The sequence below is a fragment of the Trifolium pratense genome, linkage group LG1 (assembly GCF_020283565.1).
Source record: "Trifolium pratense cultivar HEN17-A07 linkage group LG1, ARS_RC_1.1, whole genome shotgun sequence".
NCBI classification, from domain to species: Eukaryota; Viridiplantae; Streptophyta; class Magnoliopsida; order Fabales; family Fabaceae; genus Trifolium; species Trifolium pratense.
In genome coordinates, this window is record NC_060059.1 from 34,476,834 (window position 1) to 34,504,277 (window position 27,444).

The 27,444-nt window shown below is 33.3% G+C and overlaps 3 protein-coding genes and 1 pseudogene across 3 annotated transcripts; 3 read left to right on the top strand and 1 right to left on the bottom strand.

The window, feature by feature from the left end:
• Window positions 1-680: 680 nt before the first annotated feature.
• On the top strand, window positions 681-4,855 carry LOC123887169 (LEAF RUST 10 DISEASE-RESISTANCE LOCUS RECEPTOR-LIKE PROTEIN KINASE-like 2.1). The gene is made up of 3 exons (XM_045936456.1): window positions 681-1,584; window positions 2,291-2,341; window positions 3,551-4,855. The coding sequence occupies exons 1-3, from the start codon at window positions 813-815 to the stop codon at window positions 4,696-4,698; spliced, it is 1,971 nt and encodes a 656-aa protein (XP_045792412.1). The 5' UTR covers window positions 681-812; the 3' UTR covers window positions 4,699-4,855.
• A 5,916-nt stretch (window positions 4,856-10,771) lies between these two features.
• Window positions 10,772-13,303, top strand: LOC123887162 (rust resistance kinase Lr10-like). Its single transcript, XM_045936452.1, has 3 exons — window positions 10,772-11,724; window positions 11,925-11,969; window positions 12,072-13,303. Exons 1-3 carry the CDS (start codon window positions 10,830-10,832, stop codon window positions 13,196-13,198), a joined length of 2,067 nt encoding a protein of 688 aa, XP_045792408.1. The 5' UTR covers window positions 10,772-10,829; the 3' UTR covers window positions 13,199-13,303.
• Window positions 13,304-13,927: 624 nt separating this feature from the next.
• LOC123887252 (rust resistance kinase Lr10-like) lies at window positions 13,928-15,106 on the bottom strand. Its single transcript, XM_045936535.1, has one exon. The coding sequence runs from the start codon at window positions 14,819-14,821 to the stop codon at window positions 13,988-13,990; it is 834 nt and encodes a 277-aa protein (XP_045792491.1). The 5' UTR covers window positions 14,822-15,106; the 3' UTR covers window positions 13,928-13,987.
• A 2,306-nt stretch (window positions 15,107-17,412) lies between these two features.
• On the top strand, window positions 17,413-23,129 carry LOC123887179 (annotated as a pseudogene).
• Window positions 23,130-27,444: the final 4,315 nt, after the last annotated feature.

Genomic DNA, 27,444 nt, shown 5'->3' on the forward strand with positions numbered 1-27,444 from the left:
AGCAAGGAAAATCAGGACTTGTGGTAAATCAGATTTCCCTTTTTTTGTCTTTAGATAAAATGGAAAGTACCAAAAAATTCACATACACATATAAAGTGTAACACAACTACCAGATCTCAAATTTGAACTTAAATGTCTAATTTAACAATATCAGCCTTATTGGTCGAGTTAGGGCTTATAAATATCTTATTTTCATCATTTATGCCACTCTTTAACAAAACATTTTTATAACTTTTTTTAACCGATTCTTTTATTTTTGACTTACAAACACTCATTAACATATTTCACATATTTTTCAACAAACAAAAATAGGAATTCCAAAAATTCCCTCCTCCTAGCGACAGAAGTTGACGTCAAAACGAAAGTGGGGACATATATTGAATTGATGATATTGAAATTAGGTATATGTGGTTCTATTAAATACGCCACTTTAGTGGATTTTTTTCATGTGCAAATTTAAATATGTTAAATAGTTTAAAGTAGTAAATTTGTATTAAAATTTATGTATTTTATATTAAATATATAATTTTTTTAATAAATAATTATTATATTTCAATAAAAAATTACTATTTTAGTTACTTTAACATGTGCAATATTAAACGTGTTAAACAAACTCATAATTAATCTAGTCCTATCAACATCTATATGAAAATTCATCCGATGACTTCAAAAATTAAGTCTTCCACACCTTATCAAATGCCAGCTTCCACGAAACTGCGACAAACCAGGATGTAAATTGGGATATCTTTTGCTATATGAATCTCATCTCATGCATTTAAAGAGTATTTCTATTTGCTATCACAAAAATAAAAATGTCATCCTTAACCCTTGCTATGGTGGTTGTAGTGTTACTAATACTAATATTCCCTTACAGCAAAGTGTATGGTGAAGAACAACAAGATTCATGTTTACGAAGGTGCGGTGTCCATAACATCAGCCACCCTTTTCGGTTGAAAGATGGTCCGGAAAAATGTGGCGATAAGAGGTACAACCTATCATGTGAGGACAACAACCAATTGATTTTGTACTATGAATCTGGAAAATACTTTGGAAAATACTATGTACAATCAATTAATTACAACAACTTCACCATAAGATTATTGGATTTCAATCATCTTGGTTCCTCTAATTATTCTCTCCTCCCTCCTTATTATTCATTAGGACTCTACAATTTCAGTTCATCCTTAACCTCACCCTATGAATACACAAACCAATATCATCTATTGTCGAAATCTATATTATATGTAAGCTGTCCAAATAAGGTACAATATTCCTCCGGTTATATGTATGGTGCTAACTGTATGAATAGTACTTCGTATTCACAATACGAGAATTATTTCTATTTTAATGGCTACAATGAATCTCCGTCGGAATTGGATTTGGGAGACGAGTGTCGTATAGAGTTTATGTATCTCACATCTTGGCCTCTGGAACATGATGGTGGTCGTCGTGGCAACAACAACATTTCTTGTATGAACATCCGTCATATGATGTTTTATGGATTTGAACTTTCTTGGCTCAATAGTATTTGTAAAGATGGTTGGGCTCCGCAGCTCGTTGACAATAACCAGCTTATCTGTATAGGTTTGCTCCAAACAACTCCACCTTTCTCAAAGTTAAATTTTTTTTTTTATTATTTATAATTTGATTCTTATAAGTATAATTTTATTAATTTAGTCTTTTTTTTAATCCCGGTAAACATCGATAATATATCAAATAATTTTAGATTGTGTAAAATTTTACATTGATGATTGATGTGATATAAAATTTTAATGCAACCGTAATTTTTGTAAAATAGTTATTCGTTAAAACGTTATTATGAAGTTTAACATTATTTAAATTACACCGGTGTAATTTGATCTATGAAACTTTTTGTATAGACTAAAATGTTTGTATAGACTAAAAAATGGTAAAGCCTAAGTTGCCTTTTGAAGAATTATATTGAGGGTACTCGACACCAATAAAATCTAGTCACATGCAGTTCACTTTCACTAACATACAGTAACACATTTTACCCACATAGTAATTTTTTTGTTTTAAACCGGGTATCATCTACTTAACTGTAAAAACTAATCTCTCGAGTCTTGTAAGATTCAAATGAATGATAAACTCTCCCTAAAAATTTTAACACTGTTGCATACCGAAGTCAAAAATCGAATGTCATGATTTTGGTTAAGCTATAGCTCACATACTAGAATAGTTGGTAGTTATCCAAAAAAAATATATATATAGTTGGTAGTTTGTTTGTTAACCATGTTTTGTGTAATCCGTTTTGTGTATGTTCATGCAGATTACAGGTCACATAGTTTTTTAAGTGTGGGTTTCTTGGTCGCCTTCATAGGTAAATTCTTACACTCCATTAAGTGAATTAAACAAAGTATGAGACTTAAAACAAAGTTTAGAAAATATTTTTGTTAGTAAAATAAATTTAAACCGAGTCCTTTTTAATTTAATTTTTTTTAAAAAATTTAGGCCCTTGCTTCGAAGGCAAATCTCAAATCAAAATACAAGAAAATTGCTCTTGTGCCCCCCTATATTGCTTGTAGGCCCCCCAAACTGAGCCTCTAGATTCTGAACGGCCATAATTTCGGATTTTAGGTTCCGAAATTTATTTATTTTCGCAACAACAACAACAACTAATTGCAGCAGGGTGAGAGCCAGGAAGCAAAATGAAACCACCAAGCTTTCAGGAAGTATAATTGGAAGCTTTATAGTGGAGGAATTTCAAGAAGCAAAATGAAACCAATATCAGGAAGCAATAGTGATGTTGGTTTTGCAAGAGAAAACAGAGCATACTTGCTGCTAATATCTTGTAAATTACCCATGTCTTCTCAGAACTAGGTAGTGACATGCAACATACCTGATTCATGCTATAAGAATCGGGAGGGTATGTGATTCCACCAAACCCCATATCAGGATTGTTTGTATGATATCCACGACCTGCATAGAAACAACTCCACAGATTCAGAACACAAACGACCTGTATTATTAAGTAATGTGAACGAACAAGAAAGTCAAATTACTTGGGTGCAGCAATAGCAACCATAGCAGCCCTGTTTTCCTTTGAGCAAACACCAACTTCGGAAGTTACCTTCCGAAATGGAGCGTTTTTGGATTGTAACTTAACTTCGGAAACCTAAAAAAATTTGAAAAAAGAAGCCACTTCGGAAGTTACGTTCCGAAATGGTGTTTCCGCGTTCCAAACTTTGCGTTTTTGTTCCAGCAATCCGAATAATTGAGGGCATTTTGGGGTTTTTGCGGGGCCTGACAGCAACTCGGGGGCCAGAAGAGCAATATCTCAAAATACATATTTATATATATAGACCTAGTCTAAAGATAGACCGACCCTTCTTACTTATTGTTGAAATCTATCAAATATAAGTTAAGTTCCACATGTGAGATTAAAATTGAAGATCGATATATTATATAAAATTAGAACACACTCATTTGTTGAAGCAACAATTATAATTATCAGAATTCCGATATAAGAATTACCAATATATTAGATTTAACATCAAATAAAATTTCATTCTTTTTCATTTCTTTACAGGTCAGCTGATTGCTTTGTGCATCGGTGTTAAATTTGTTCTTGGAGCGCCCTGCATCCTTATATTAATAATCTACAAATGGCGACGAAAACATCAATCTATGTATGACAGCATCGAAGATTTTCTACGTAGTGACAATAGCATCATTCCTATAAGGTACTCTTACAAAGATATAAAAAAGATAACCGACAAATTTAAGACAAAATTAGGCAGTGGTGGTTATGGATCTGTTTTTAAAGGACAACTTCGAAGTGGTCGTCTAGTAGCAGTCAAATTATTGGATAAAGTAAAGTCTAACGGTAAAGATTTTGTCAATGAAGTTGCTACCATTGGTAGGATTCATCATGTTAATGTTGTACAACTTATTGGCTTTTGTGTGGATGGTTCTAAACGTGCTCTTATATATGAATTTATGCCAAATGGGTCACTCGAAAAATACATATTTTCTCATACTGGAGAGAGTAATTTCTTGAGTTGTGAAAATTTGTATGCCATTTCTCTTGGAGTGGCTCGAGGCATTGAATATTTGCATAATGGATGCAATATGAAAATTCTACACTTTGACATAAAGCCTCATAACATCCTTCTTGATGAAAACTTCAATCCAAAAGTATCTGATTTTGGATTAGCGAGACTTTGTCCTACAGATAAAAGTATTGTGTCATTAACCGCCGCAAGGGGAACCATTGGATACATGGCCCCTGAATTATTCTACAGAAATGTTGGTACAATATCTTACAAAGCCGATGTCTATAGCTTTGGAATGTTGTTAATGGAGATGGCAAATAGAAGGAAGAACTTGAATGCATTGGCTGAGCAATCCAGCCAGATTTATATCCCTTTTTGGGTTTATGATCAATTAAAAGATGGAAGGGAGATAACAATTGAGAATGATACAAATCAAGAAATGAAATTGGCAAAGAAAATGATGATTGTGGCTTTATGGTGTATACAAACAAAACCTAGTGATCGTCCTTCAATGAATAAAGTAATTGAGATGCTTGAAGAAGAAGATAGCGATTTACAAATGCCTAATAAGCCTTACTTGTATGCACAAGATCTACCAGCTGAGGATGTTAGAGATGATAGTAGTGGCAGTACATGGTCTTCATCTAGTATATCGATAACTTATTCCAATGAAGCAACCTGATCTCATTTGGTTCTCAATGATTCACACATCAATTGCATCTAACATTTTGGTTTCAAGCCATGGGTATGTATAATGTCACAATATGTGTGTGTTTTTTATTGAAAAATGATCAAGTTACATATTTGCATACAAGTATATATATCACATATATACTATCTTTATTGGGCCTTTACAACCATTCTAACAAAACACTAGTTAGTTGCTTAAACCTCAAGTAATCTAACTAACAGCTTACTAACTAATCACATGACTAGTTGGTACTTTAACTGACTTATTCCACAAGCAATAACAACTAATATCCTAGTCTCGTTTGAATTATACACTAACAGTAACAGTCCCTCTTATGATTTACATGAGGTTGTAACACAGCTAGACTGTGAGCTACTCATGGACAAGCTCAAACAATGTACCTCTATTTAGTATTTACACAGGGTCTGTTTGGCAAGCCAAAAAAGCTAGCTTTTAGCTTTTGTCTTATGGGTTATAAGCTAAAAGACCTGTTTAGTAACAGTCTTTTCAGAAAGAGCTTTTAGCTTATTTTACGGACTTTTAGCTTCTCTTTCAGAAGCTATTTCAAGTAGCTTCTGAGCTTATAACTTCTAGCTTTTCATTTTTTCTTCCTCTTTTACCCTTGTTATTTCAACTAAAATCCACATTTACCCTTTATAATTTGTTATCATTAGAATTTAAAATAAAATAAATAAATACATGTTTTAACGTTGCTTCTTTTAAAATCACATGTATATAGTATGTTTTAATGTTGCCTTATTATCTATTATCAAATATGAAGGCTAAAACATATTTTTTTTTTATCAATTCATAGGTACGTACATTACTATAATTTTTTTGAAACAACGTATCTTACTATAATTAACCATTATACTATATTGTGAATATATTTTGTTGTTATTTTTTCATAAAGCATATCAACTGAAATGAAAATAATATTTTTTTAAAAAAATTCAGGATATAAAAATTAGTTTAATAATAATATTTGAAAGATATATTTATTGAATTAATAAACTTAAAATATTGTACCAAAAAAATAAAATAAACTTAAAATATTAAATTCTAAATATCCTAAATAGTACTAATTTGATAAAAAAAATTATTGAATTAAAGATATCATTTTATGTCATTTTACATTTATCAGTCAGTTGAATCGCTAATTTTACCAAACACTTTAATCAGCTTATCAGCTAGAAGCTAGAAGCTATCAGCCATCAGCCATTAGTCATCAGCCATCAGCCATAAGCTATCAGCTAGCTTATCGGCCAAAAGCTATTTTTGCCAAACAGAGCCATAGTGAAAAACCAATGTTAAGAAGTCTCACATCGGTTGAGAGATAATATGAATATGTGTTTATAAGTGAGGGCAATCCTTACCTTACAAACCGATTTTGTAAGGATGAGTTAGGCCTGATACCCAATTCTAAGAACCAGATTGTCATAAAACATGAGTTTTAATTAAGGTAAAATTTTATCAAACCAGATAGTATCAGTCTTATCTTTTCAATGCCACAAAGCATGCATCAATTATAGTATAAGAGCTTTAGTTGTGGCATAATATTAATAAAACAAGGATAAAAAATGCATAAAAATCCAACAATTAACCAACATGTATATACTGGTGCAAAACTATAATAAACTATGAATGAGAAGGTGATCCACCTTAATATTTGCCTAATTTCGTATGAACACAGATTTAGCAATGGCAAGTCATCTAACTCTTGAATTACATCTAAATCTTGGGTTAGTTGCCTAGTAGTTGCTGAAACAAAATTAGTAGATTAATCTAATTAATGGGATTTAAGTTGAAACAGATTAAAAGAACAGAACACGTTACCAAATACAAGGACTATGCCAAAAACATAGAATGGTATGGAGTTCTTGAGGAAATTAGCAACAAACGGCCACAACAGCAGCGGTAACAAGTAATTGAAAGATGATGATAGACCAAACTTTCCGAATGAATGATAATCTCTCCATTTTCACGTCTCCTCCAACAACCATCATCTTCACTATGCCGCAGAAGACTAGGTTTTCTCTCAGATATGAGTTGCTTATATAACCTTCGGACAGGCATCGCCCAGATACATAGTGGTGGGCATCTTAGTGAAATTATCGAATATACAAAAAAAAAGATATTCTTTGTTAAAGATATTCTTTGTTTAATACCTCCATGTTGGTGTTTTTTTTTATCAATAACCCCTACGTAGTAATATTTTGTTTGGTACAAATTACTATGTATATTTGAATTTGAGTTATTTTCTTTTTAATTTATTTTTAATAGGTGTATTAAATACGATTTATAATCAATAATTGAGAAATAATTAAATTTCCAAATTAGCCAAAGGTCAAGTAAAATGTAGGAAATAAATGTTGATTTGAGAAATAATAATTATAATAGATTAAGAGGATAAGATCAAAATCAACCAAAATTATGAACATAAACCTTAAGAACGACACGTAAGCAAATGATGTTTGAGAAGATGTCACGTAGATTAAATAAATTTTGACTAATTAAGAGAATGACATGTAGAAAACTTTCCACGAGAAAAAACTCTCAAACATATAATATATAGATATCTCCAAATTTTTTTAAACATCCCTGCATTTTAATTTAATCTAAGGACACAAGGTATTTATTCGGTGGTTGTTTTTGAGTCTATTTCTTTTTTTTTTGTTACAGTTTTTGAGTCTATTTCTTCTAATTAAGTTCTCAAGTTTCTCTTGCATAATTTCTATTAAGATTCTACAATGGTGAACACCTACGTCTTTTTGGAATAGTTTTTTTTAAGAATGAGTTGTTAATTTTATGGATAGGTGTCCCTGTGAAACTCAGTCCGATATAATTCATGGTTTGGATTTAAGGAATAAAATAATTGAAATACATACTCTAATACTCTGTGTGATTGAATTTTAAGGAACAAATCCATGCTTTTCCCTAATTGACGACAAAATCCTATTTTTTTTCTCGTTGAAATAAATTAGAGAGCTTTTTTTTTATAGAATTAATGAATAAGAGAATTACTCTTGCCTCTACGTGTCCTCAATATATTATTAAAAAGTACTCAAAATAGTGAATATTATCTTTAGGTTCAGTTCATATTAGGATTTTCCTCAATATATTATCTTTCGCTTAAAAATAGCGAATACTTATGTAGAACTAATGATCTAGCGAACTTCTTAATAGATAACATAATAAGGAATATTATGAACCTTTTACATGATTCTGAAACCAACAAATTAAATGACAAACTCACAACAATAACAATTAAAAATAATATGAAGCAAATTACAAATTATAACGAAACTGTTCTTAATATTGATAACTTTGCAACAACTTCAGAAACGCACTATCAACAAAATGGCAACGAGCCAAAGAGAAAAAAAAATAGAATTTAAAGAAAACTTTTGAAAAACTCAACCGTGATTCAAAATTGGTGTGAGACGTGTGAGAATCAAGAGCACTATTTATAGCTAAAAATATAAGAGATCAAAATAATTACCCCCAAAATAATTACCCTCTTATTTTATGCATGCTGTAAACCTAAAAAAGTAATTGGGGATTAATACTCATCAATTTATACAATTGAATTTGAAATTGAAATTAGAAACAAAATCACACAAATTGAAAGCCACAAATGAACAATAATATACCATTCAATCACATATTAATTATTTTCGTTTTTTCTTATCTCCATAGGGTTATGCCTTATTAATATTATAATTAATATTATACTATTATAATATTATGATATTATAATATTATAATATTATATTAATTATATTAATTTATTTTATTTTATTTGTTTGAAATGGATAAGTTTAATGTTATTTACAACATCATTTAAATATTATTGAAAAATAAATATTTTTTTTAATTTAAAAGTAAATTTCGAATTTTAATTTTTATGAAAAAAATCAAATGTGAATAAAAAGATTATAAAAATGGATTGGTAAAAAAAATATATAATAAGAATAATTAATAATGATTGTAAAGAGAAATTAAAGAGAATTGGTAATGTTATTAAAAAAAAAAATGTATTCAATTGTTTCCTTTTGAATAATTATTTTTGAATTAGCATTAAATTTTGATTGAGAATGACACCAAAGAAAAGAACATTCCTTATATGAGTACCACACATAAATTTTTATTGAAGATCTTCTCAAAGGTTGCCACATAGAAAAAGATGTTCTCACAAGTTGCCACATGAATTATGATAAATGCGAGGATGTCACATGTGAAAAGTGATCAAGAGAGAGAATATTATATTTTGATTATATTTTGAGAATATTATTATATTTTTTTGTTCTTCTTTATGGAAATTATTTTACTTATTTTAAGTATATTTTAGGCAAATTTATTTATGGAAATTATTTATTTTACTTTTTTAAATAAACTTTGTATCTCTTATTTTCTCCAATCATATGTTATGTCTTATAGGCCCATTTTCCTTGCCATTTTTTCACCCCCTTCATCATCAACATGAATTCTCATTACCTCTTTATCATATAAGATTATAAATCCATTTCGGATAGTAAACATGACTAGCACTAACTGAAGTCAACGAATGCGATTAATTCAATGAAATTCTTTTTTACTAATTGAATCAATCAAATTTTTATTTTACCAATTCAAACAAATATGTAGTTGCTACTTCTTTATATAGCTGAAGATATATCATACTATTTTTAAAAAAAGTATATATTATACTGGTTGCTTTTTCACCGAAGTGGGACTCGTTCCGAGTAAACCAAAAATTTGCTTCAATAATTTAACGTTTGACATTTCAATTTCTTTTTTTAAAATATTGCTTTTTAACGTAAATGGAATTCTGATATCACTTTGTTGAAAAATTCAAAGACATTGTATACTTTTATACAAATTAAATCTTAAAACATTAACTATTAAATATATAAATTGCCAACAAAAAAAAAAACCATTAAATATATATAACTATTCACACTTAAATAAAACCCAACAATCTTTCCCAGACCTCAAGTGAGTTCCTGCATCCTAGAGTTTGATCCAATATTATGATTCACTTTTTGCTTCCCACCAAGTTGAACACTCTGATAATTGCACTGTTGAACTAGCAATTTTGACATTTCTGCTAGTTTATCTAAGATTTATAGACAAATATTTACTTTCTTTATTAGACAAAATTAATTTCTCAATAATTTCCTCCTCCTAAATGACATAAGAGCTTATGGATGGCAATGGGTAGGGTATGGGTAGGGTACTATAGTACCTATCCTCATACCCGCAGTTTAAAAAAATATCTGTACTCATCCCCATACCCGCGTGGGTAACAACCTTTGTATACGTGCTCATACCCTATGGGTACTTAGGTACTCATACCCGTTCTCGTTACCCGCATTTTTACGAAAAATAAATCGATCAATTATAAAACATCATATCATTTCAATAGAATTAAAAAAAATCAAAGATTTTAATATCGACAAATGAAAATTATAAACAAAATCATTACTAACTTATGCTAAAATTCATATCTATATTGACATATTCACATTGTGTTTGCATTATCTTATAAATAAACAATGTTTATTAAAAATGTATAAGAATTTAATAGAGTTTTATTTTTTAAAATTGATATACATATATTATTATATAATAATATAAATAAAATAAATAAATAAATATTATGTGGGTATGAGTCGGGGTGAGTACTAAGGTACCTGTACCCGCACCCATACCCGTTCATTTTTATGGGTAATTACTCATACTCGTGCCCGTACCCAAAATGCGAGTTTTTATCCTACCCATCATAGGTATTTTTTGTGGGTACCCATTGGGGATGAGTCAAATTGTCATCCCTATAAGAGGTTACGTTATATTTGCAATATGTATATGGTGCCATAAGTCCCAATAATTAATCTACCCCTTTTCTATCAAAATCATCATATCATATAGTATTAAAATTGATCCCAATACTTTGACTAAATGTTAGCTTCCATCATGATATACTGCCATAACCTTGATAACATGATGTAAAATAAAACAAAATAAAATAAAATGTGATGACTTTGTTTTATAAGAATGCTTCCCAAATATGTATTTAATTGGTGAGTTTTGCCACATGCTATAGATCGGAAAACCAAAAAATGGCATCCTGCGCCTCTGCTACACTAACCCTTGCGGTGGTATTAATAATACTAATATTCCTATACAACAATGTCTATGGTGATGGTGATGAACAACAACTACAACTACAACGACAACAACAACAACAATCATGTTCTACAAAGTGCGGTGTCCATAACATCAGCTACCCTTTCCGGTTAGAAGACAGTCCCAAAATGTGTGGCGACGAAAGGTACATCCTATCATGTGAGGATAATGACCAATTGATTTTGTATTATGAATCAAAATTACCAAAAAAAGTAAGGAGTATTTGGGGTTCCAAGAAAACAAACAAGAATGTAAGGAGAAAAAAAGCTCTCAAATATTATGTACAATCAATCAATTACAACAACTTCACTATACGGCTATTGGATTTCAATCTTGTTTCTAGTTCTAGAAATAATTCTATCCCTCCTTATAAGTATTCTTTAGGACTCTATAAATTCAGTTCTTTCTCCGCCTTACCCTACCTTTTCTATCAATACAAAAACGACTCGTTCAAGAATATATTGATGAGGTCTATGTTATATGTGAGTTGTCCGAATCGGGTGGATTCTTATCAATATAGGTATGGTGCTAATTGTATAAATAGTACGTTATATTCACTGTTCGGGAATTCTTTCTATGTTGATAGCGACAACAAATCTCTATCGGAATTGAGGCTGGGAGACGGGTGTCATATAGAGTTTATGTATCTCACATCTTGGCCTCTGGAAGTTGGTCATGGTGGTCGCGGCAGCAACAATAACATGTCTTGTAAGGACATCCGCAATATGATGTTTTACGGATTTGAACTTTCTTGGATCAATGGCCTTTGTAAATATGGTTGGTATGTAAAGTTCCACGACAATAACCAGAGTAAATGTGTACCTTCAGGTAATTTTCTCTGATCAGCTTCACCTTTAAAGTTCCATGACAATAATTAGAGAAATTTCTCAAAGTTTAAGTGTTATTTATTTATTAATTAATTTGGTAAAAAAAAAGTCTTTTTTATTAAAAAATTTGAAATCCGCTTGTTTGACTATGAGACTATACTAAACTTGTTTGTTAACCATATTTTGTGTATGTTCTTGCAGGGAATTATGTGCCTTTCAGTTTCAAAAGTACCTCGATTGGCTTAGGTAAGGCCTTGCATTCTCTTTAGTCAAATGCAAGACATGATGCTAAACCATATTTTGTGTGTGTTATTTTATTTTCTTTATCTCATTTACGTTTCTCTATAGGTGCGATGGGGTTTTTGTTCAGCATTATTAAATTTATTCTTGGAGTGCCATGTATCATTATAATATTAATCTACAAATGCCGACGCAAACATTTATCTATGTATTATGGCATTGAAGATTTTCTACGTAGTAGTGACAATCGCATCATGCCTCTAAGGTACTCTTATAAAGAAATTAAAAAGATAACACAACAATTCAAGACAAAATTAGGCAATGGAGGTTATGGATCTGTTTTTAAAGGACAACTTCGAAGTGGTCGACTTGTAGCAGTCAAATTATTGGACAAAGGCAAGTCCAACGGTCAGGACTTTATCAATGAAGTTGCTACTATTGGTAGGATTCACCATGTTAACGTGGTACAACTTATTGGTTTTTGTGTTGAGGGGTCAGAACGTGCTCTTATATATGAATTCATGTCAAACGGGTCACTCGAAAAATACATATATTCTAATATTGAAGTGAGATATTCATTGAGTTGCGAAAAATTGCATACCATTTCTCTTGGAGTGGCTCGAGGCATTGAGTACTTGCATAATGGATGTAGTATGAAAATTCTACACTTTGATATAAAGCCTCATAACATTCTTCTTGATGAGAATTTCAATCCAAAAGTTTCCGATTTCGGGTTAGCTAGACTTTGTCCTACGGATAACAGTATTGTGTCATTAACTGCAGTAAGAGGAACCATTGGATATATGGCCCCGGAACTATTCTACAGAAATGTCGGAACAATATCTTACAAAGCTGATATCTATAGTTTTGGGATGTTGTTAATGGAGATGGCAAGTAGAAGGAAGAATTTGAAGGCATTAGCTGAGCAATCCAGCCAAATTTATTTTCCTTTTTGGGTTTATGATCAGTTACAAGATGGAAGGGAAATAACAATTGAGAATGATACAAATCAAGAAACAAAATTGGCAAAGAAAATGATGATTGTAGCTTTGTGGTGTATACAGACAAAACCCGACGATCGTCCACCAATGGATAAAGTGTTGGAGATGCTTGAAGAAAAAAATGGAGATTTGGAAATGCCTAATAAGCCTTACCTTTATGCACAAGATCAAACAGCTGAGGATGCTATTGATGATGATAGTACTAGCAGTTCATGGTCTTCCAATGTACATTAACTAATTTCAAGGTATCATCGAGTTGTATCTACCTTTGTGGTTCCAAGCAAGCCAATGTGTATGTAGTTATAGATATAAAATCAACATAGTGTTAACTTGTAAATCTTATTAATGTTGATTAAAGTATTAGAATGTTGGTTGAGCTTTGTTTAATAATATATTGAATTAGTAGCTTATGAGTCTAACAAGCTATGAAAAGAAGAACTAACATTTCATCATACCCCTGCCTGTACATTTTCTGAAGATTGTTCTCCTTGGGTTGAAGGCTGTAGCATTGACATTGAGGCTTTGTATTTTCTTTTTTGTCACCTCTCAGTCCATTGTTAGTTGAATGTCTTAACCATTCTAACAAACACACTAGTTAGTTTCTTAAACCTCAGGTAATCTAAATAACAGCTAACTAATCACATGACTAGTTGTAAGTACTTTAACTGACTTGTTCCACAAGCAATAGAAACTAATAAACATGAGGTTGTAACACAGCTAGACTGTGAGTTACTCATGGACAAGCTCAAACAATGCATCTATTTAGTATTTACACGTAAAAAACCAGATTGTCATAAAACATAAGTTTTAATTAAGGTGAAATTTTATCAAACCAGATAGTATCAGTCTTATCTTTTCAATGCCACAAAACATGCATCAATTATATTATAAGAGCCTTAGTTGTGGCATAATTAATGAACAAGGATCAAAATGCATAAAAATCCAAGAATTAACCAACATCTATATAATAAACTATGGATGAGATGAGAAGGTCATCCACCTTACTATTTGCCGAATGTCGTATTAACACAGATTTAGCAATGGCAAGTCATCTAACTCTTGAATTACATCTAAATCTTGGGTTAGTTGTCTAGTAGTTGCAGTTGCACCATTTCTCCTAGGCTGTCTAGATTGAGAAGCAAAAGGATTGGGAGGTATTGGAGTTTTGTCTACATCTCCTTCCAACATCTGAACCACCATTTGCATTGATGGTCTATCCATAGCATGCCACTGAATGCACCAAAGTCCCACAATGCCCATTTTTCTTGCAATTTCTTCATCCCCTTCATTATCAACATGAATTCTCATTTCCTCTTGATCATCTATAAGATTATAAATCCATTCTGGATAGTAAACATGACTAGAGTTTTCCTCTAAGTCCTCTGTGATTTTCCTCCCTCCTATTGTTTCAAGCAACATCATTCCATAACTATAAACATCTGATTTGTAAGACACGTTTCCAAAGTTCCTTGAAAACACTTCGGGAGCAATGTATCCCAAAGTTCCTTTAGCTGTGGTCATTGACACCATGCTCCGATCCCTTGCACATAATTTAGCTAGACCAAAGTCAGATATTTTTGGAATAAAATTATGGTCAAGTAACACATTTTGTGGTTTGATATCGAAATGGAGGATGCGTTGATCACAACCTTGATGAAGATACTCAATTCCTTTAGCTATATCTAAAGCAATTTCGTGCAATTTTTTCCAACCAAGGAAGTTTTTCTTGTTTTCTGGTGAATTTATGAACTTCTGCAGCGAACCATTTGGTAAAAATTCATAAATTAGAGCTCTTTTAAAGCCATCTGCACAAAAACCGATCAATCGAACAATATTAACATGGTGGATTCTACCCATTGTACCAACTTCATTGAGAAAGTCTTGCCCATTTCCTTCAGAAACATTGAGTATCTTCACGGCAACACTGAATTCTTTTGAAATGCATCCTTTATATACATTTCCATATGCTCCTTCTCCTAACTTGTCTCCAAAGTTATTTTTGATTCGCTTAATTTCTACATAAGAGTATCACGTAGGCTTAAGAGCTTTATAGTCTTCTAAAAAATTTTCTATGATTGCTTGTTTTGCTTTCTTCAGTACGTAAGAGTCATAAATATGATAAACTGCACTAACCAATAAGACAAAAAAGTTTTTAGAAGACTATAAAGCATAAACTTGGTTCGTTGTTTTTTGTCTTATTGGTTAGTGCAGTTTATCATATTTAGACAAAATCTTGCGAGGTTGAGGTACTTAGACATCGAACAAAATACGAGTCCATCTCATGTCTAACTGAAAGTGAACAATTGAAAAAGTAATACTCAACAAGTTCATCAAAGTACTTGAAATGAGATTTTGAAAGATTGAGGTTATGGATATGTTTGTAAAGACAACTTTGTGGATCGGATAGTTGAATAGTTTGTTGTGTATAGTCAATGTTTTCGACATTAAGTTTCACTTTGTGAGGAAGTTCAATCATAGTTTGGTTTGATGAACAAATTAACTCAAATCCTGGATAGCCACCACACATAGGTGAAATTGGATTTTGGTTTTTGATTTGGAAAGGGAATTTTATAACTTGATTTCCACATGATATATCTTCTGGACAGTTAATTATCTTGGCTGCTGTTGTTCCAGCAACATAGCTAGTAAACCATGAAAAACAACAACAATCCCATAACATAAGTGTTCATCATCTTGATTCTTAAGCAACAGTTTCTCTCTTGTAGCATAAGAGCTTAATTAGCTTTTTTACCTCATATCTGAAGACTTGTCATTAATCCATCCATCCCCACTTAATTATAAAAACACAATCAATCGTTAGTTAGTCCACTACGGTGATTGATGCTGGACTTAATAGGGAGGACCACGGTTCGATCCCTCGCGAGAGTTGGAAGTGGAACCATTTAATGCCGGAATTGACCCCCGAATCAGATTAGGCATTTTAGTGGGTCGGATACTGGTGGTGAAAACAAAATAATATTATATATACACATTGAATTTTTGTCTTTAAGGGCTGATTAGATTGACTTATTTTTGAGCTTATGCAAATAAATAAGTTTTTATATATTATTATTATAAGTCTTTGAAGGTAGTACTGGTTTATGAAAAAATAGCTTATAAAGATATAATTTTTGTTAGTAAGAAACTTATGAATTAACATAAAAGTTTATTTATTTACATAAATTATTTTTTTTTACTCAAATTTGCATAAATTATTTTGATAAGCTCAAAAATAATAAGTCAAATCCAAACGGACAAGTCATACAAGTCTTCTTGCTAGATTCAAGACAATCATACAAGTCTTCTTGCTAGATTCCACGATGCTGCCTTCAAGTGGTTGTACATGGACAGTGGAGAAGTCTTCTTACTATGGCCTGGTTTATGGATTGGTGTTGTCCGCATGTGAAGAAGTAAACGGAAAAAAAGAAAAGAAGTAAGCGGAAAAAATCTTCCTCTATCGGAATTAATCCCAAGACTTTAAAAAATCTTTGAGCTTTACTTGCTTCCAAGATACTGCAATAATTAAAACCGTGATGTAAAATAACTACTGCTCCATCTGATAGCTTCTTCTGCTTAGAAAACAGGCCAAATTGTGAGTTTTTGCCACAACCGGAAAACAAAAAAGGTTAATGCAATATGTATGCGGTTTGGTTCGGTTTGGATCGGTTTTAAGAAATCAATCCGAAATCCGATCCAGCGGTTTTCACAAAAGAACATCCAAACACATCCAAAAAACTTCGGTTTTTTGCGGTTTTCGGTTTTTTTGGATCGATTTTCAGTTTTTATTTGGATTGGTTTGGATTTGAGCATCTCTATGTACCGGTATATTTTGTTGATGTGGATGATTCTAATTGGTTTATAAATAGTATTTATTTATTTTTCTATATTAAATACTATTTCTGGATCAATCACAATCATCCACCTAAGTCGTGTACCGGTACATATTCGCATACTTTTTTTAAGAAACCAGATGAATATATTAAAATAATATATTAAGCACAAGGTGTGCCTAAACGAAAAATTACAAAGTAAATATGTTCAAAATTGTAGTAAATCAAAGCAACTCATTAACCATAATGAATCCCTAAACAAGCTAGAGGATGAATCCACCAACTATTTAAACAATAATTAAAATTATTTTGTCGAGTCTTCAACGCCACCAAGCAAGAGTTTTTATCTTATCAAGCAACACATCGGTCGAGACCCCTTGATTGAAGAAAACCCTGCTATTTCTTTCCTTCCAAATAGTCCAATAACAAGCCAACCAAACTGTTTGAATATCTTGACGAACTGCTTTTCTAAACAAATAAGTATTAAAAAATTGCATAGCATGCTCATTTGTTGAATTTGAAACAGAGCAAGATATACCCAACCAATGCATAATTTTACACCAAAGAGAAGTAGAAAATTTACGATTGAAAAGCAAGTGATAGGAGGTTTCAACGACTCTACAATCACCTACGCACAACATAGAATCCAACCGATTCATTCCACGGCGCAGGTTATCCTTAGATGGCAACTTATTCTTTAGCAATCTCCGAACAAACAACGATACCTTAAAATGAGCTCTTTTATTTCAAATAGCTTCCCGGATAGCCACCGGTGTATCTAGGATGGCAGTATGAGTAAACAAGTGATAAACTTCATTGACTAAATAAAGGTATCTAAAATATCACAACACTCCAAACTCAATACAACTAAGAATAGAATAAAAAAAGTACGACTAACAAAAAATATTGACCGTCTTGGCTAAATATATAGGTTGTCATCGTGATTTATTTTCAATGTTTTTCTCAATACCATTCAACTATGACAAAATATTCAATTATATAGTGCCTGCCAATAAGTCTTGCTCATAATTAATTTAGTACTTATGTCAAAATCTATCAGATTAATCGGAAGACTTTTTAAATTAAAAAAGTCTTGGAGCTTGCTAATGCTAACTAATTTGATATAAAAATGAGTTTTGTTATAGGATATAGTACCAAAAATGTCATCGTTAATTACCTCTGGTGCATTAACCCTTGTGGCGGTGGTGGTAATATTGATTCTACTTCCTTACAACAAAGTGGATGGTCATGAACATGAAGAGTCATGTTCAAGAAAGTGCGGTGTCCATAACATCAGCTACCCTTTCCGACTGAAAGACAGTCCCAAAAAATGTGGTGACAAAAGGTATACTCTATCTTGTGAGGACAACAACCAATTGATTTTGTACTATTATAGAAAATACTATGTACAATCAATTAATTACAACAACTTCACTATAAGACTATTTGATTTCAATTATCTTGGTTCAAATAATAATTCCCAGTTCCCTCCTTATCATTCACTAGGCCTCTATGATTTAAATTACATACCCTACCGAGTGTATGGGTACGATAGATCATTATTGATGAAGTATGTGTTATATGTGAAATGTCCGAATCGGGTCCAATATTCTTCTGATGAACGTGCTTCCTGTATGAAGAATATTACACAAGACAATTATTTCTATGTAAATATTGGACACGGTTACAAAACACTTTCGGAAATGGGGCTGGGAGATGGGTGTGGTATAGAATTGATGTTTCTCACATCTTGGCCTGTTGTTGAAGATGATGGTGGCAACAACAGCAGCAAAATGTCTTGTACGGATATTCATCGTATGGTGTTTTATGGATTTGAACTTTCTTGGATCAATAGTCAGTGCAAAGATGGTCAGAATGCAGACCTCGATCAATATAACCACACAGTCTGTGCTACAGGTATTACTCACATTTCTCAAAGTTTAAAGAGTTTTTTTTTTTAGTGTGGTTAAATATCTACATTTTTTTTTATCAACTGTGTTATGTGAAAATCTAAGATTCAACACGTTCTCCTCCACCACCACCAATGCCCACCACCATCATCCTGTCCTCAACCACGTCGTCCACTGCCCTCTCACCACCACCGAGCTTCACCTTTTTTTTTAAAGGCTAATATATTATTATTATTATTATTATTATTATTATTATTATTATTATTATTATTATTAATAATCGGTTTCTGCACAAGACGGACAAATGTCGGAAAATGCGGAATTACAAAACAAAAACGCCGTATATAAGTGAAACACCAATGAAAAAAGCCAAAAACATACACCACCTAATAGAAATTCACTTCTAATCCCATTCTTAGAAGGAAACTTCTCAGTCTCCAGACCACCAAAGAGAATCATCAACCTGACCCATAAAGATGCCACTGAGCTTCACCTTTTGTAATGTAATGATATAATAAGCAGAGAAAGGGAAATTATATTATTATAAGCAGAGAATAATCACTTCCAATGGAAGGATCCAGAATAAGGAGGAAAGTACAAGAATAACAGAAAATATCAGAGAGAACAGAGAATTTCACCAATTGCCTAATTCTACTCTCTCTCACTTATTTGTTATATAACCATCTAGTCTAGTGCTGGCTACGCGAATCCTGCTTCCTTTCCTCACTCCCTCCACGTTAGTTGTAATCACATTTGCTGAGTCACCTTTCTTTTGCTTATTGCCCATTTTGCCCTTCATAACACCTTTCCGATGAGAAATCAAACGAGAGAGAAAACAATGAGAGAGAGATCCGGCAGAGATAGAATCAAGGTTGTCAGAACCGGACCGGTCATCGAACCGGCAAGCTCACCGGTTCAAGGTTCAATTGGTCGGACCGGGTTCAACCGGGGTCGAACCGTTTTTAATTAAATATATATTTTAATTAATATATAAATAAAAAATATGAATAATTGTTCAATATTTCATAATTTCACACATTAAAAAGATAAAATATCAAATGTCAAAATAAAATAAAATTTATAATTCAAACCAAATTAGAAATTATATAATAAACTAAGTTCAATAACACAAAATAGCACCATAACATCAATTGACAACATACTGCTTTCAAAAAAAATCAATTGACAACATACTACCAAAACCAAGTGCCAAGTGAAAAAGCAAAAACTAAATGTTCATCAAGTTCATAAAGACTAGTGTCCAAATGCATAGCTAAATGCAACGTAATAATCATTATAATGTTCATCTAGACATAAAACGTTAAAAACTAATAATCATTATAGTCTTCAAGGTAATAGTAGTACTGCCGGCGCCGGAGCAAGAGGAGGAAGGGGAAGGGTTTGTGGCAAGGTTGAAGAGGGTGGAGGAGAGAAGAGAAAAAAAATTAAGCGTTTTTACGTGATGACTAATGAGAGAAGAGAAAAAAGATGAAAAACAACTTTTCCTATTCCTACGTTGTTTCAGATTTTTTTTTAAAAAAAAAAAAAAAAAAAAGATTTTGCCTTGTTTTTAAAAAAAAAAAAAAAAAAATGCAAAACCGTTTGGACCGGCCGGCCGGTTCGCCGGTTCAACCCGGTTCAACCCGGTTCGCCACGGTTTTTTCCCGGTTGGTTTCCTGTCCGGTTTTCGATCATAACCGAGCCGATTTCATGGCCGGTTCACGGTCCGACCGGTCCGACCGGCCGGTCCGGTCCGGTTCTGACAACCTTGGATAGAATAGTGAGACAGAGAGAGATCCAGATCCGGTAGAGAGAACACACAAATGTGAAATTTGATATATTTAAAGTGACTAAATTTTTTACTTATAATTTTCAGTTTTTTTTAGATAAGTTAAGAGAATAGCACCATAAAGACTTTCATTTTTTACCATATTCCCATAATAATATATTTTATATAAAAAAAATTACAAAAAAAATAAAGATTGGGGGACAAAAAACCTAACCTCATTAAGACCATATAATGTGTAAGTCAACTCAAGCGGGTAATGAAAACAGTTAAAATAACCTATAGTTATAAGTTAACATGTTAGAGGTATTACAATTGGTAAGTGGATTGACCGTCAATACAGAACATTTTAAGAACCAACAACTTCGTGTAACAGCAACAAGCAAATGACTCTTTCAAATCAATCAGTCTAGTGTCAAATCAGAGTATCACGAGGAAAATAATAAAAAGTCTGAAACTTCTATGTAGTTGAGGTTTGTTTTTTGTTAACCATTTTGTGTACGTTCTTGCAGATAATTTCTATGTATATGAGGTTTGGCGTTCCCTGGAGAACATAGGTAAGCTCTTGCATTCCCTGAAGTCAACGAAGAACATGCTAAACAAAGTGTGAGACTTAAAACGAATATTTGTCTTAGTCGAAAGAAATATTTTAGAAATATTGGGTAGTATATGAGCAATGAAGGCTGAATACGTACATGTGCGATACAAAAGAGGTTTTTTCTAAACTATATATCCCTTCATAAATTGAGGGTATATACTCATCAACTAATGAAAACAAGTTATATGTCTATGAAAAAATGTTGGTTACAATTAGTTGTAGGTACCATATGCAAATCAACTTATGTGGTTTGTTCTCATTAACCAAGTAAATACCCTTAAATTATGAAGGGATAAAGTAGGTATCACCTATTTTTTTTTTTTAAAAAAACAACTTTTTTTAAATAAAATTTTGAAAGAAATATGCATTGATCTTTATTCATTAATTATTATAAAATTATAAAGATCACTATTTAATTTTATTTTGGGTATACAAAGGGGGCAGAACCCCCCCCCCCCCCCCCCCCCCCCCCAAATAAAGATCGCTATTTACAAAAGTAGTATAATATTTGTGATCAGACACAAAGTGTATATAAATCATAATCTATTTTCATTCCTATGCAACTATGTTAGCATCAGAGCCGGCTCTGCATAAGTGAGTGTTTGTGTTTTAAGGAGCCGGACCACACCATTTTTTGGACCTAAAAAAATAATACTAGTATTGTAGTAGGTTTCTATAAAAAATGTAGAAGTTGATTAAAAAAAATATAACTAGTAGTAGATTTCAATTTAAAAGTTTTACTTGCTATTTACTATGTTACAAAAAAATGTTAATGACTTAGTATTGATAGCTATTGAGAATGATAACTTTTTTAATGATCACTTGAAAAATATACGATATGAATATTTGATAACTTTTCATCTCATTTCCCTTTTTCATATATAGGGATGCTTATTCTTTTGTTCAGCGTTTTTAAATTTTTTGTTGGAGCGCCATGTATCATTGTACTAATAATATACAAATGGCGACGAAAACATCTATCTATGTATGACGGCATTGAAGATTTTCTACGTAGTGACAATAGCATCATTCCAATAAGGTACTCTTACAGAGACATAAAAAAGATAACCGGAAAATTTAAGACAAAATTAGGTAGTGGAGGTTATGGATCTGTTTTCAAAGGACAACTACGGAGTGGTCGTCTTGTAGCAGTTAAACTATTGGACAAAGTCAAATCTAATGGTCAAGATTTTGTCAATGAAGTTGCCACCATTGGTCTGATTCACCACGTTAACGTTGTACAACTTATTGGTTTTTGTGTTGAGGGTTCTAAACGTGCTCTTATATATGAATTCATGCTAAATGGGTCACTCGAAAAATACATATTTTCTCATACTGAAGAGAGTAATTTCTTGAGTTGTGAAAATTTGTATGCTATTTCTCTAGGAGTGGCTAGAGGCATTGAATATTTGCATAATGGATGCAATATGAAAATTCTACACTTTGACATAAAGCCTCATAACATTCTTCTTGATGAAAACTTTAATCCAAAAGTTTCTGATTTTGGACTAGCTAGACTTTCTCCTACAGACAAAAGCATTGTGTCATTAACAGCAGCAAGAGGAACCATTGGATACATGGCCCCTGAACTATTCTACAGAAATGTCGGCACAATATCTCACAAAGCTGATGTCTATAGTTTTGGGATGTTGTTGATGGAGATAGCAAGTAGAAGGAAGAACTTGAATGCACTGGCCGAACAATCGAGCAAAATTTATTTCCCTTTTTGGATTTATGATCAGTTACTTGATGGAAGAGAAGTAACAATTGAGAATGACACAAATTTGGAAATGAAATTAGCAAAAAAAATGATGATTGTGGCTTTATGGTGTATACAGACAAAACCTCAAGACCGTCCCTCAATGGATAAAGTGTTGGAGATGCTTGAAGAAGAAGATGGGGACTTACAAATACCTAATAAACCTTACTTTTGTCTACAAGATGAACCAGTATCGGAAGTTGGACACGGTAATATTAACAGCTCGTCGACTTCCTAAGTTCCTATGATATATCAGTAAGTGATGTCAATGAACCAACCTGATCTCTGTTTGGTTCTTAATTGAATTACATTTCATCTGCATTTAGCTTGTTGGTTCAAGGTATACATATGGATGTAATTGTTATGCATATATAATATAAACTTACCAAGATACATTGTTGTGAGTTGTGACATTTTATGACTTTTCTAGTATGATTTTGAACTGCATTGAAAACTCATTTGTTAAATAACATTATCACAAGATATAGAAAATCAATTAATAGAATTTTTATCACAAAGCATGCATCAATTATATTTTAAGAGCTATAGTTGAGGCCTAAATAATGAACAAGGATCAAAATGCATAAAAATCTTGAACTGCGATAGGATAAATAGAACAAAACAAAGTAAAGATAGAGTAACACAGATTTCACAATTGCAAGTCAATCTAACTCTTGAATTACATCTAAATCTTGGGTTAGTTTCCTAGTAGTTGCAGTTGCACCATTTCTCCTAGGTGGTCTAGATTGAAGAAGCAAAAGGATTGGGAGGTATTGAGGTTTTGTCTACATCTCCCTCCAAGTCCAACATCCGAACCACCATTTACATTGATGGTCGATCCATAGCATGCCACTGAATGCACCTGTACCAGACAGAATACCGAGGTACCATTCGCCTAAGCCCAACACGCCCGATTGGGCCACTCACCCAAGTCAGAGGAAGCCCAAAAAGACTCGGTCATAGAACTAGCCCACCATTCCCTATGTTTACTCCACCATCACCCCACTACTCCATATGATCTCTCAACTACTCCCTCCATTATCTCCTATGACACTCATATATAAGGCATCATCAAAACATCCGAAAATGATCAGTTCTTCTTCCACTAAATAACCGAAAAAACCAATATCAATGTCTATACCCTACTATATACCCTCTACCGAGGCTAAGTGCATATCCCCTTAGTTCTTTGCAGGAACAGCACCAAAGTCCCACAATGGCCATTTTTCTTGCAGTTTAAATTGAAGAAAATTTGCAACAAATTTTTCCCATCGTACCACGATGACTTGTCATCGTGGCAGTCTTGCGAGGGAAGTATGGCCGAGGAGTTACTGATATGATGAAGGTTTCGGCTAAAACAGCAGATTCGAGTTTGTGGAAAAATTTAGTGCAGCTTATGCCATGGATCGAAGCTCATTATTGTCGATCGATTGGCAATGGTAGGACCACTCACGCATGGACAGTGCCTTGGATTGACCCTGGGCTGCGAGTTATGGACCTTGATGTCAATATTCCGGATCACGTATTACATGCTAAGGTCGCGGATTTGATTGACGCGAGGGGATGCTGGAACTGGGATAGCTTACAGTGGCTTCCAACAAGTGTGTTGCAGAAACTGGTTGCTATTCCTCCTCCCGAAGATGCACAGGATGATGATATCAATTACTGGCCGGCGGGAAAACATGGTAATTTTACTGTTGCCTCGGCTTATAATATTTTAGCTGATATTAATTGTCAACACAACAACACCACTTGGAATATTGTTTGGAAAATTCAAGCTTGTGAGAGAGTGAGAGCATTTGTCTGGTTATTAAAGCATGGCAGAATGTTAACTCATTATAGGATGAGTAAAATGAATCTTGGTTTGCCTTTCTGCACATTTTGTGAAGATGAAATAGAGACGGAACTTCATGTGTTGCGTGACTGCTCAAAGAGTATGCAGGTATGGCTGAATATTGTTCATGACAGTTCGCGTGAGGTGTTTTTTAATGCTGATTTTCAACAATGGATTAACATGAATTTGCATGGTGATATTCAAGGGGTTGATGTGAATAATTGGCAAAGTTATTGGGCTATTGCTTGTCATGCTTTATGGACCTGGCGTAATAAAGAAAAACATGATGATAGCTTCAACCGACCTTACCGTCCTCATTTGGTGATCAAGCAATACATGACAGAATATGAAAAATCTAGTCAAGTGGATCATAATGTTGTTGTGCTTCCTAGAGTTATGCGACAAATTGGATGGTGCCCTCCTAGTGAGGGATGGATTATTATTAATACCGATGGTGCTAAGAAAGAGAATCTTTATAGTGGTTGCGGAGGTATTGTGAGAGGTAACAGTGCCGAGTGGTGTGGAGGTTTTGCTAAGGGGTTGGGTGCTTGTAGCGTTGAGATGGCGGAGTTATGGGGTGCCTGGGAAGGATTACAATACACTTGGAATTTGGGTTTCCGACGTGTTGAGCTTCATTTAGATTCTATGGTGGTAGTGAATATGTTGGTTAAGAAGAAAGGAGGACATCCAGAAGGTTGGAGTTTATGCAAGAAAATTTTGAGAATTCTACAATTCGATTGGGAAGTAAAGATTCGACATACATATCGGGAGGCAAATTTGTGCGCAGATGCTCTTGCCAATATTGGGTGTGGTCTAGGTGATACTGTGATTTTTTATGAGTCGTGCCCGACTCAAATTCGACATTTATTTGCATTAGATGCAGCTGGAACTACTGTGTCCAGACTAGTTTCTCTGTAAATTTTTTTTTCGGGGCTTAGCCCCTCCATTCTATCAAAAAAAAAAAAAAAAAAAATTGAAGAAAATTTGCAACAAATTTTTCCCATCGTACCACGATGACTTGTCATCGTGGCACGATGATGACTGCAAAAGAACGCAAAAAATCTTGAGAAAATCTTCCATCGTACCACGATAGGTGCGATGGACGCGCAGAAAAAGCCCAAACCGAGCTGAAAAACTATAAATAGAGTCTTCCTCCTTCACTAGAGGAGTGCTAGCAACACACTCTTTAATAAACACACTCTAACACACTCTTTTCTATTGGTTAAAATTTATATGGGTCCCATAAAAGTTATATGGGTCCACATTTTTTTATGGGACCCATGTGAATTTCAACCAATAAAAGAGAGTGTGTTGAAGTGTGTTTGTTAAAGAGTGTGTTGCTAGCATTATTCCCTTCACTATTATTTATTCCAAAATATTTCAGTTCACTCTAGAGTTAGGAGAACTCTAAGGAGAAGGCAAGGAGGCCAAGGAACTCCAAGGCCAATAAGGTTTTTTTCTTTTTGTCTTTGTAATTTATTTTTCCTAGGTTAGGTGGAGTCGAGGAACTCCCTTACGAATGCTTGGTTTTGTATAATTTGGGTATAAATTCAATTGTTTCTTATTGCAAAATCTTTTATTGTTCGGTTTTATATTTATTTTAATACTGATCACATTAGAATAAAATCTAAGGAGCTAGTGGATATCGGATAGGAAAAGAAGCTAGTTATCACGAACGAAGGACGGTATGTTAAGGTCAATATGAGACCATTAAATTCAGTATCTGAGATCTTAGTATAAGATTAAAAGCTTAGTCTAGAACGGTAATTTCTACCTGAGGCAAAGTTAGGACTATTTTAGGCACTTGTGACAGCTTGTGACACATTGAGCCACTAAGGTAATGATACAAACGTTTGTAACGAAAAAGTGGAACATGGGGCAAGGATATTTAAACAGAGTAAGGGTAACCTAAACTAGGCTCTGAACAGTTTGTAATAGAAATAGGGAACGAGTGCTTCCGAACCTATTTTAAAAGACTAATCCCGATAGAACGGAGAGGTAGACTCCAGGGACCGAGGAGGGTGTGGTGTAAGGCACGGTGGTTGGTGGGAAGTTGGCACCACCATCAATTTAAAGGCAAGGTGGAGATTGTTGGAGTTTGCCTTGGAAAATTGATGTTGAATTGGACCTGGAACAGGGCATCACGCCGGGAGCGTGATGCACCTCACGCGGCGCGCAATTGCTGAACAGTTTGGGGTTGGCTTTGTTGCTGGTCACGCGCGGCGTAGCCTCCTTCACGTGCGGCGTGACCACGGGTCAGATATATACCCTGTTTTTGTGTTACAGCGGCAAGGAAGAAAGAGAGGAGCGGATGATTGTGAAAAGTGAGGTTTTTCAAAGGGGTTTCTCACCAACATGGATCTAGAGTTCAAGGGGGTTTCTCTTGGGTATTCTTTAGGGTTGGGTGATCTTTGTAACATCGGGAAACATTTATTGATTGAATCTCTTGGTCACCGGAAGAGATTCGGGAAAATGGTAGATTTAAGAAAACTCTAAATCTTGCAACTCTTTTGTATGAAATCTCATTGTAATCAAGTTATTGGTTGATAGTGGATCGGAGAGTCTCTCTCCCCCAGAGTAGGTTGTTATAACTGAACTGGGTAAACAATTATTCGTGTCTCTTTATCGCTTTAATTTGGTTGCTTCAATTCATTTGTCTCACACACTATAGATAATTAGTTCTACTATTGGTTATTGGGGTGGTTTTCGGTTCGAATTCCCAACAAATTACATCAAACAGAAATTCAACTTGATTGATATATT

Bases quoted from the DNA above. Each gene is read 5' to 3' on its own strand.
- LOC123887169 (XM_045936456.1), top strand. From the start codon at position 813: ATGTCATCCTTAACCCTTGCTATGGTGGTTGTAGTGTTACTAATACTA. The intron at 1,585-2,290 runs GTTTGCTCCAAA...ATGTTCATGCAG, and splicing joins TAACCAGCTTATCTGTATAG to ATTACAGGTCACATAGTTTT. The intron at 2,342-3,550 runs GTAAATTCTTAC...ATTTCTTTACAG, and splicing joins TTTCTTGGTCGCCTTCATAG to GTCAGCTGATTGCTTTGTGC.
- LOC123887162 (XM_045936452.1), top strand. From the start codon at position 10,830: ATGGCATCCTGCGCCTCTGCTACACTAACCCTTGCGGTGGTATTAATA. The intron at 11,725-11,924 runs GTAATTTTCTCT...ATGTTCTTGCAG, and splicing joins GAGTAAATGTGTACCTTCAG to GGAATTATGTGCCTTTCAGT. The intron at 11,970-12,071 runs GTAAGGCCTTGC...GTTTCTCTATAG, and splicing joins AAGTACCTCGATTGGCTTAG to GTGCGATGGGGTTTTTGTTC.
- LOC123887252 (XM_045936535.1), bottom strand. From the start codon at position 14,821: ATGGGTAGAATCCACCATGTTAATATTGTTCGATTGATCGGTTTTTGT.